This window comes from Myotis davidii, unplaced genomic scaffold, assembly GCF_000327345.1.
Source record: "Myotis davidii unplaced genomic scaffold, ASM32734v1 scaffold238, whole genome shotgun sequence".
Taxonomy (NCBI): domain Eukaryota; kingdom Metazoa; phylum Chordata; class Mammalia; order Chiroptera; family Vespertilionidae; genus Myotis; species Myotis davidii.
In genome coordinates this window covers 1,637,533-1,649,431 of record NW_006293779.1, presented here as the reverse complement: position 1 = coordinate 1,649,431, position 11,899 = coordinate 1,637,533, and the positions used below count along the sequence as shown (strand labels likewise).

General features: G+C 37.5%; 1 protein-coding gene across 1 annotated transcript in view; it reads left to right on the top strand.

Moving 5' to 3' along the window:
- The first annotated feature begins 363 nt into the window (after positions 1-363).
- BIRC6 (baculoviral IAP repeat containing 6) overlaps positions 364-11,899 on the top strand; it is a 169,507-nt gene continuing 157,971 nt past the window's right edge. The window contains exons 1-4 of the mRNA XM_015566420.1: positions 364-543; positions 1,596-1,802; positions 4,682-4,819; positions 9,419-9,612. Coding sequence (XP_015421906.1) covers positions 364-543; positions 1,596-1,802; positions 4,682-4,819; positions 9,419-9,612 — 719 coding nt within the window. The remainder of the gene's footprint in view (positions 544-1,595; positions 1,803-4,681; positions 4,820-9,418; positions 9,613-11,899) is intronic.

Below are 11,899 nucleotides of genomic sequence, written 5' to 3'. Positions count from 1 at the left end.
GGTTTAGTATTACACCCTCTCCCCTCCCCGACACACAATGTTGTGGTAATAAATACCATAAGAAATTAGAACTGGAATAGAGATAGACTCACAGATAGAGAGAAGGCTGACAGCTGTGGGAGGTGGGTGGAGGGATTGAGCAAAAAAAACTTATGGTCAGGGACAGCAGTGGTAATTGGGGAAGAGGGAGGTGGGTAGAAGAGGAGGAGGGATTGGGAGGGGATAAATGGTGATGGAAATAAATAAATAAATGAATAAATAACTATTTAAAAACAAAAACAAAAAGAATAGTGAGGAGGTTAGGCTTAGTGTTTTCAGGTGAATGTGGCTGAGGAAGTGAGGAAAAGAAAGTTTATTATGATAATGATCAGAGCTGGATGTGGAGAAAAGCGAGAGTCAGGTAAGGACATAAAACAATGTTGTTTAATGAATTGGGCGGTCAGAGAATGGTTGGAGTTTGGGAATTGGCAGTGGCCAAGCGAGCAGTGCTCTACACAGATTAAGTGTGACCATGGGAAGAAGGTGCTTGACATGAGGCTGAAGGTAAGATCAGTGGAGGTGAGCAGTTAAGGATCTTCTTTGTGGGTATTGAAATTAACAGCATGGTTGTAAAACAGTGGTTCGAGTGCTAAAATCTTCACAAAATTATAATCTTCAGAACACTGCAACAAAGAGTGAAATAACACATATTAGAGCTCATTAACAGCTTCAAAAAAACAGGGAGTTAAGTAGAAGGGAGGTATAATGTCAAAAAGGAGTAAGTGATACCCAACCCATTTCCAAGACTGAAATAGGTGCTGTGTGAGCAGAAAACAGCCACCTCTGAGAAGGCTGTGGTTGCCATTTTGAGCAAGAAGTGGGTGAGAGATAGAAAAAACCCCTTAGGGATTTCAGGCCACATAGTGAGGGGTGACCTAGAGGTCTTGGCTTCTTCTGAGGTCTGAAGTAAAAAGGGATGCAGAGCATGATAAAGTTCTGTGTTCTCTGTAGGGGAGGTAAAAATTCAGTTCTAACCATTCCCTACTTCTTAGATGCTGAGAATCAGTCTTGCAAGGAGCATGATGCACTCCTTTGTGGGGTGTGTGTGTGGGGGTAGGGGTGTGTGTGGGGCATGTGGAGGTGTGGGGGGATGTGGGGATTGGGAGGCGAGGGAGTAGACTGCTATGATTTCCTGCGTCATAGCAGCCAAATATCCCAAACCCACTTTGTTCATTGTGAGTCTGTCTTGACGATAGACCTAGTCATATGGTCATTCATTCATTTATTCATTCAGGGGCTAGTATATTCCTCCACATATACATATATATTACTTTTGTTTTATTGAATGTAAGTTGCATATATCATACCCCTCTACCCCTTACTATTTTTGTTTATTTCTAGGAACAGTGATAATTCTCTTTTATAATAGCAATGGTAGTTATCAAGTTGATAATTTCACATTGATACCTTTATCTGATCTACAGTATATATTTCAGTATAATCAGTTCTTATAATGTTTTTTAGAGCAATTTTTTTTTCCAGTCCAGGATTCTATATTGTATTTAGTTGCCATATAAACATTTATCTTGAATGGACTATTGGTCTTAAAATCTTAGTGTTTAATTTTTGTTCTTTTCACAGCTAAACCAGGTGGACAGGTGAAATGTCAGTATATTTCTGCCGTGGATAAAGTTATATTTGTGGATGACTATGCAGTAGGATGTAGGAAGGACCTTAATGGAATCCTGTTGTTAGACACTGCTCTGCAAACTCCAGTTTCAAAGCAGGATGATGTGGTTCAGCTTGAATTACCTGTTACAGAGGTAAGTTAAAATAAGTATCAATATATTTTTCTGCTTAATGTAAGCTCAGACCTATTAGCTGTTAAATGAAATTGGGTTGTCCAATAAGAATAAAGAGTTAACTTACTGATCACAACTTTATTTAAATAATTGTTTTTCCTGTGCATAATTAATGCTTGTTGAAGTGGTATTTAAGTGTGAACTGTACAGATTAAACTGCTGTAAGAGAGACCTCAAAATATAATGCCTTAAACAGGATAATTTCTTTTCAGTAACAGTACAGGGCTAAGTGTAGAGGCACCTTTGCTTACCTCAGTTCTTATAGCTTTCATTTTGTGAGTGTAAGACAACTGCTCCCAGTGTCATTATTTCCCAGTCATAGTGACTAGGAGGACAAAGGCCAGGAGAGCACAGTGCGACACGACCTTCCAACCTTACTTTTCTTCCACCTTTCCTGTGTTTCTCTCTCCCCCGCTCTGCCCTCTCTGTCTCTTTCTCCTTCTTTGTTCTTGAGCTCTTTCACAAAGTCTCTTACATACACCTTTTTTATATTTACCCCTTTGGCCAGAATTTAGTCATATGACCATATCAGGCTAAGAAGCTTGGGAAAGTTGTAGTTTATTTTTTTAAGTATTAAAAAAGGGGAGGCATAAATACTAATGGACAACCAGTAAGGAATATGCTATGTATCGTATTGCTTAAAAATCCAAGTTTAGAATTTCAGCTATATGCATTTTTCTGTAGTGTTACTATTCATTACTTAATTTGTAAGTGTATGCAACTTAAACTTTTTTAAAAAACAGATTTTTATTTTACTTATTTATATTTTTTATTGATTTCAGAGAGGAAGGGAGAGGGAGAGAGAAATAGAAACATCAATGATAAGAGAGATTCATGGATTGGTTGCCTCGAACCTGCAACCTGGGCATGTGCCCTTGAGTGGAATCGAACCTGGGACCCTTCAGTTTGCAGGCCTATGCTCTATCCACTGAGCCAAACCAGTTAGGGCTTAAACTTTTTTGTGTGCCTTGATGTTCATGTCATGTAATTTAAAAATACCTTTTAAAAAAATTTTGTAATTTAAATGATCTTAAATCTATCTATCTATCTATCTATCTATCTATCTATCTATCTATCTATCTATCTATCTATCAACAGCCTAAGCAGCCGTTAGGACTGGTTGACCAAACGACCTGTTGACCGGTTGCTATGATGTGCATTGACCACTGGGGGAAGATGCTCAATGCAGGAGCTGCCCCCTGGTGGTCAATGTGCTCCCACAGCCAATCTCCTGCAGCCAGCCAACCTCCCGTGTTCCCTCCCCCTGGACTGGGTGAGACGGCCCGATCGGCTCCAATCACCGGCCAGGCTGAGGGACCCCCCCTGTGCACAAATTGTGCACTGGGCCTCTAGTAGAATATAAAAGAATATAATCCTGTGCTCCCTAAAAAAAGTGAGATATTTATTTATTTATTTTTAAATTGATTTCAGAGAGGAAGGGAGAGGGAGAGAGAGAGATAGAAACATCCATGATGAGAAAGAATCATTGATCAGCTGCCTCCTGCATGCCCCCTACTGAGGATTGAACCTGCAACTCAGGGATGTGCCCTGACCAGGAATTGAACCGTGACCTCCTGTTTCATAGCTCAAGGCTCAACCACTGAGCCACACCAATCTGGCAGTATAGTATATTTTCTATTTAGGACATGAAAAATGTCAAAGTGTTAGGTGTTTTTATTCTTTCTAGGTGGCATTTTAAAAAAAATCAGCTTATATCCATTTAGATTTCACACTTAGTGTCATAGCACAGTTTTCTATTATATGTTTCTTTTTTCTTCTATTATATGTTAATATTGAAATCATTTGGCAGGTAGAGTTCTGAAAACAGAATAGCCATCTTTTATTAGAATATCTGGCTATGGGGGCATGTCTAAAATCTTTGAACAGAGAATTAATTAGTTCTAGTTGTTTTGAATATTTTTTCCCTCCTAATTTAAGTAATTTAGGTTAAGTGATATCTTAATAAAGTTGATGCCTTAATAAAGGATTTATAGTATATTTATAATGGAAGAGGCATCATACTGTTCAAGTTTAAAAAGAAAACATACTGCAGAATCACAATACAATATTTGAATATTTATATGAAATAGACCCCCTAGTCAGTATTTTTCCAACTACACTGACTGAAATGCTAGGTATATAGCTAGGTCTTTTATCACCTCCTGGGCCTTACTGGCTCTTAACATTTATTGCTGGATTTCTCTCTTTTTACCTAAATAATTACAGCTCTGTTATTCACATAATATCTTATTTGTAGACCATCCAACACTCCAGGCATCCTTTACTGTATCACATTAGTTTGTCGCTCTCTTAACTGAAGTATGGGGTCCTATGTTTGGTTGGATCAGAGTAAATGTATTCTTTTCCATATATCAACCATATATTTCTGTTAAGGTAGTTCATATTGAATATATGCATAACAATTAAAAGGGATTTTTAAAATATATCCTGGTAACCTAGTGAATGAATGCCTTCTCTGATGGTTTTTCATAGTTTGAATATTTAAAATTCTTTGAAGGACTATACATTTATGTCTTCAAATTTTACCTCTATTCTGTTCATGGTTTTAGCTTGCCATGTCTTTTTGTTTGTTTGTCTTAACTTGCTTTGGTTTATGATAGCTTCTGTGTATTGAAACTTTTCCTGTGTGGTAATACACTGAATTCATGTCACGTAATTTTGCAGTAGTCCTTTCAAATCATTTAAGTTTGTTAAGAAAAGTAAAAGTAGGCAAGCTTTGGTATAGTAACTGTTAGAATCATTACAAATTAAATTATTTGAATGAGAATTTGAACTTAACGTTTTTTTGTTTTATTTTCTGTGGTCATCTTTTCATTTAGGCACAGCAGCTCTTATCAGCATGCTTAGAAAAGGTAGATATTTCTAGTACAGAGGGTTATGATATGTTCATCACACAGCTTAAAGATGGTTTAAAAAATACATCTCATGAGACTGCAGCAAACCACAAAGTTGCGAAGGTAAGAAAATTAAAAAATAATACTTTGGAGTTATAATAGGAAAAAAACCTTTCACTTTTCTTTTTTTTTTGTTTTCTATACTTTCACTTTTCTGTTCTCCTTTTACCCTGACCCGCATAGATCCTATATTTTTCTCTTTTTAAAACAATGTGCTTATAAGTCATCTTAAATTTGAAACTATTTTTACTTAAGTTTGACTTCAGTTTGTGGGAACTGTTTTGCTGACTTTGTTACTAAGCTTCCGTGCTTGATGAGCTTCTATTGGTCAAGAGGCTGATGAAAGAGACCTTGTCAGGTTATGAGCTTCGATGAGAAATGGAATATGTCTTAGGAAATGGGATGACCATTTTGGGTTTTCTTTCAATTAAAAAAATTAAAAAAATTAAAAAGATTTTTTTTACTGCATGATTAGGATGTCTGTGGGAGATGGTGCTTTGACTTAAATCCTTGGCTATATTTTATTAGTTTCTTTTGCGTTTTTCTTATAAGATCTTTTAAAGTTATAATTGTAATGTAAAATTTCTATACTGAAGAATATAACATAGATGGTAAAAACCATTTTCCTAAAAATAACTTTTACATTTATAAATTTTTTCTCTCCTGTACAATTGTAATTATTTGAAAATACTGTGATATATTGTTTTAGTCTGTTTGGGCTGTTATACCAGAATACCACTGACTGGGTAGCTTATAAACAACAAAATTATTGCTTACAATAGTGGAGGCGGGGAAGTCCAAGGTGAAGTCAGTCCTATCTGGTTCATAGCTGGTGCCTTCTCACTGTGTCCTCATGCAGTTGGAAGGGCAAGGGATCTCTCTCGAGCCTTTTTTGTAAAGACACTAATTTCATTCATGAGGGATGAAAGGCCCTACCTATTAATACAATCATTTTTGGGGGTTAGGATTTTAACAGATGAATTTTGGGAGTATGGGGGACACAAACATTCCAACTGTAGCATATAGCTCTGTGTGTTTTTAAATTTAAGAATGTATCTTTAATATTTTTCTTATAAATCCTCATGGATTATATTTTTATGTTTATAATGTTTACATTGAATTATATTTTCTAGATTTACAATGATTTTATTAACCCTTATCCCAGAAATAGGACATTTTATTTAGTAAACAGAAACATACTATGCATTCAACCGAGAATGTATTGAAACGAATTGATTTAACCTGTGTTTTGAGAACTGAAAAAATGAACAGGAAATGCTGAATTGACACATAGATGATACCTACAGGAAGCAGCTCTCACGTAATCTGGAGAAACAAGAGGTTAGGTTTGCCAGACTCTACAAACTTAGAGAAAGGGCCCTGTGGCTCTGGGACCCAGATTTCTGAAGAGGAGCTGCTGCCCAGCTGGTACCTGTGGAGCTTGTAGCTTGTGAAAGTGAGACTCATATCTCTGAAGAGAGGTGCTACTTGGTTGATGTTAGTACCTCTGTTGGGGCTCTGAGGGAGCTCTATGAGACTAGTTCTGGGAATCCTAAGAAAACAAAACAATAAACTGCTGCTGCCAGGTCTTTTGTTGAAACAATCCTGACAGCAATAACAAGTAATAGCAAAGAGCAAGATTTTCTCCCCTTACCATGCTTTCCAATTTCCATCCTGTGTTCCTTTTGTCAGAACCCATCAGCCAGAAAACTGGTTGGCAAAGAAGAAATATAGTTTGTAGAGTCCCAGACCCAGTATGACAGAGAAGAGTACTAAAGGGTAGGTTTGGTGTTTAGAGACAGTAGTTTAATAACAGGCACAGTCCATCCTTTTGCCTTCTCAGCATCTACATACTCACAATCTATATGTAGTTGAACAAAAATATTATGGTTTTACTTAACAAGGGAACTATTTCTTCTTACAAATGAAGAATCTCTTTCCCCACTCCCCAGAAAGGAAAGAAACAAACTTCCAACAGATATTTTATTCAACCCTGGATAATATTAGCTACTCCTAAACTTTAGTTATAGTCTCAAATGTTTAAGTAACAGAACTCTGCTACCTAAAGACTGACTTAGCTATAACTAAAAATTCTTACATAAAATAATAAGTCTATATAAGTGTGTCTATGTCTGTGTGTCTGTCTCTATCTAAATGTGGGGTGAGGAACCTTTTTTTATGCCAAGGGCCATTTGGATAGTTATAACGTCAATCTCAAGCCATTCAAAATTATCAAGTTAAAAATTAGCCTGCTATATTTGGTCAAACATTTAATTAATTCACCCATAATGCCTTGGCAGGGCCAGACCAAATGATTTCTTGCACCTTATACAGTGGGCCAGACGTTTCTCACTCCTGAAAATCATCCATCTATCCATTTATCCATTCATCAATTATGTAATAAGGGAAGAAAATATGCATAGCTGCTCTATCCCTCAATTTTATAATGGGGAAGAGGATATACTTGACATTTATAACCTCCTCCTTCAAGTACCTATTCCATATTCTTTTTGTTCTGAGCCAGCATCTCATCTGGTCAGATGTCTTTACATGGTGGAGTGACACAAATCTTAACTCTTGCAGGATCGAAATCCTCAGTGGTGCTGTGTTTAAGTTGTAATGATCCATTCACTTTTACTAGTGGACATAGGGCTTAAGGGCATCCTAGAAAATCTCCTGGATTTTAACTAAGTTCTCCTTGCCCCTGTTATTTAGCAACAATCCAATTTCCCTTGTTTGTCAGTCTTAATCATACCAACTAGTAGAATAACCTCCTTTTTTTGCCTGATGTTTGGTAGCAGTGTCATCATGTAACTCAGTGGAACAATTGTATCCTGGTGGAACCTTCCCTAGGGACATAAGATTTCCATAGCATAAATCTTAAAAGTTTGAGAATTGGTTAAGTATAATACTGACACTGCTCAGTATATATGATATTTTTGGTTGATTCAAAGAATAATCCTGTAAGGTAGAATTCTAACCTTTCGGGCATGTCTCCCAGTGCACAGTGACTGTAGTGAATACACAGATGCCATTGGGGAAGACTTGGAATTTGATTTACAGTGTATAGTTGAGGCACTGTTGTAGGATTTTTTCTCAAGGGGATTCAGCCTCCCTTTCAACCAAGAGGCTCTGGATATATGAACAGTTTAGGTCTATAAACAAAGAGGCTTTCATTCTCTCTCTTGTACATTTTTATTTTATTTAGTTAAAATTTTTTTAGATTGGTTGTAGAGGGAGAAACATCAACTTGTTGTTCCACTTATTTATGCATTATTTATGCATTCATTGGTTGTGGGGATCAAACACACAACCTTGGCATATTGGAACAATGCTCTAACCAACTGAGCTACCCAATCAGGGCCTCTCTGCTTTTGTTTTTTATAGTTTAGCAATTCAAATTATATTTCTGGACACAAGTTTTCCAGTTATCTAGATAAGTAATACTTTAAGTAGGCTGCCGAGAATATATTAGAGAGTGGAAACTATAGGTGAGTGGGGACAGGATATAAAGATGAAATTACTTTATAGATTTCTGGGAGAATAATGCTTATCATAAAAGCCTAACTTTTAAAGCAATTATTTTAATATTAAATTATTATGGTTAATATTTATTGAATATCTACTTTGTTAAACACTGTACCAATTCTCACTTGAATTCTCATAAGAACTTTATATGAATAAGTATTTGTTTTTGCCCATTTCACATAAGCAGGAATCTGAAGTTAATTTGACCAGGGTACCATTATTGATGGTGAAGATGGGCTTGGAATCCAAGTCTGTGTGACTACAGATCTATTTTTAGTTACTTTTGCTAGATTATGATGATAACAACAATAAATGCATAAGAATATGCTAAGCCAAAGTAATTTCTCATCTACCTTAGTAATAATAAATTGTACAAATATATTCTTTTTTTTTTTAAATCCTTACCGGAGGATATTTTTCTATTGATTTTTAGAGAGAGTGGAACAGAGAGGGAAAGACAGAGAAATATCGATGTGAAAGAAACACACAGATTAGTTGCCTCCTGCATGAGTCCCAACCAGAGCCCGGGCTGGTGTACGAGCAACCTCGGTACGTGCTCTTGACCAGAATCGAACCTGGGACTCTTCCGTTCGCAGGACAATGCTCTATTCTCTGAGCCAAGCCAGCCCGGGCTACAACTATATTCTTATAAATGGAGATACTTGAGTGCCTGGTTTGTGCTTAACAATGTATATGTGCTGAAGGAATTTAAAAAATTACAGATGATTTTAGTTTTTCTTAACACCTTAAGCTCCAAGCCTGTTTTGTCTTCCTTTCCGTTTAGCCCGCGATATCCGATCTCACTGATAAGCTGGTGGCACCAGTGACTGACGAGATCCGGACGGAAAGTATAGTGTCAGTCACTGGTGACTGACATGGCGCTTAACGTATTAATTGTGGATGGATTATGTGAGAAGGTGTATTACCATCTGGTTCTTAACTGTCTTTTTGAGGGTGACTAATTGAGATTTTATTTCTTATGTAATTGCAAGTTTCTGCTTTAACTGATGAATTAATGGAGTAAACTGACTTGAGACTGATAAGTATTTCTTTATTTTATAATGTCTACATTATGGTTTTGGTTAAAACTGTTGAATACATTTTCCTTTGCTTACACTCCCCATTTTCTTTCAGTGGGCCACAGTTACATTTCATCTTCCTCATCATGTGTTAAAGTCCATTGCCAGTGCCATTGTGAATGAACTCAAGAAAATAAATCAAAATGTTGCTGCCTTACCTGTGGCGTCTTCAGTGATGGACAGGTTGTCTTACCTCTTACCTAGTGCACGTCCAGAACTTGGAGTGGGGCCAGGCCGTTCTGTGGACAGGTATAACTTTGCTTATAAAGAGATATGACACTGAGATTGAATTGATTCGTTTTTGAATTAACCAAGAACAACTGTAAATTTGATTATGATTAAAAAATTTTTCACAAGTTTTTGAAAAACATTCAGATGGTCATTTCTATCAAAATACTGAAGCGGCTCTAGCTGGTTTGGCTCAGTGGATAGAGTGTCGGCCTGTGGACTAAAGGGTCCTGGACAAGGGCACATGCCTAGGTTTTGGGCTCCATCCCTAGTGTGGGGCGTGCAGGAGACAGCAAATCAATTGATTCTCTTTCATCATTGATGTTTCTAGCTCTCTCTTCCTTTCCCTTCTTCTCTGGGGGAAAAAAAAACACTGAAGTAAACTAAATTACCACTTGAATTGTTATTTGTTTTGGTACCTGGAAGGTATTTAAAGGCTGGTAAAACTATATTTTGAAACTTAAAAATATAATTATTTACTATATAAGAATTATTTTTCTGTGAAATTTTGTGACCTTTGGGATAAATTTTTAAAAATTGATTTTAGAGAGAGAGAGAGGAAGCGGTCGGGGAGAGAGAGAGAGAGAGAGAGAGCAAGCAAAAGAAACAAACATCTATTTGGTGTTCCACTTATTTATACATTCACTAGAGGACCAGTGCATGAAAATTGTGCATGGGGGAGAGGGGTCCCCTCGGCCCAGCCTGCACCCTCTCCAATCAGGGACCTCTCGGTAGATGTCTGGAAGTCAGACATCCCTCTCACAATCCAGGACCGTTGTCTCCTAACTGCTCACCTGCCTGCCTGATCGCCCCTAACTGCCCCCCTCTGCCGACTTGGTTGCCCCCTCACTGCCCCCCTGCCGGCCTGGTCGCCCCCAACTCCCTGCTGACCTGGTCACCCTCAGCTGCCCGCACCCCCCCTCGCCCCCACTGCCGGCCTGGTCGCCCCACACAACCTGATGTTCATTCGTTTGGTCGTCTCTCACTAACCCCCTCGACGGCCTGGTCTGCCCACGTAGCCTGCTTTCAGTCATTTGGTCGTCCCTCTGTAATCACCTGCCGGCCTGGTCGCCCTATAGCAGCCTGCTCTTCAATTGTTGGTTCGTCTCTCACTAACACCCCTGCCAGCCTTGTCGCCCCACACAGCCTGCTGTTCGGTTGTTACTGTGACAGCATCCTGGGCAATTTGCATATTCCTCTTAGTATAGATTAGTTGATTCTTGTATGTGCCTGGACTGGGGATGGAACCCAGAACCTTGGAGTTTTGGACAATGTTCTAACCAACTCAACTACCCGGCCAGGGCCTTTGAGATAAATTTTGATAAATTACAAAACCATGCTGGAATCTGACTATAAGAGCTATATGTTGTTTTTTATTGAAAATAATGAAAACTATTTTTAAAAAATCAATTAGGACAATTTTCAATTAAGATTTTTATGCTGCCTGCCCTTGATTTAAAGAGTATTTATTATAGCCTGGTCAGTGTGGCTCAGTGGTTGAGCATCAGCCTATGAACCAGGATGTCACGGTTCAATTCCTTGTCAGGGGACATGCCCGGGTTGCAGGCTTGATCCATAGTGAGGGGCATGCAGCAGGGGCATGCATCAATGATTCACTCTTCATCATTGATGTTTCTGTTTGTCTGTCTCTCTCCCTACCTCTCTGAAATCAATTAAAAAAATAGAGTATTATAAAAATCATACCTCAACCATTATTTTCTTTAATAAAGATTTATTGGGGTTCTGCTATGTGTCAAATTCATTGAAAAGCTAGTAATGCATTCATTTAAAAACAAATTGTTATTTGAAGTAACATCAGATTCTTTTTAAAAGCATTACAATTTAAAAATGCTAAATATTCAGTACGAAATATTGAATTTAACTTGTGATTTAGGTTCACATTTGCCTTCACATGCAGCATTTTATGTTTTTACATTTTCATGAATGTGAATTGTAACTTCTTATGCTCTTTTTTGAAGTACATTTATAAATAGTACACACTAATATTAGCAAAGACACTACTGAATGAATTAACTTTTAACTTCTATTATCTTAAGTATGGCTCTTATATTAGTTTGCAGTACTTACTAGTTTATCTCAGTAAACTGAGATTTTGATTAATCAGTTAGTTGCCTTTTTTTATTAATTTTTTTAATTAAATCTTTATTGTTCAGATTATTACATTTGTTCCTCTTTTTTCCCCCCCATAACTCACCTCCTCCCAGTTCCCGCCCCACCCTCCACCCTCACTCCCCACCCAGTGTCCTCATCCATAGGTGCACAATTTTTGTCCAGTCTCTTCCCGCAT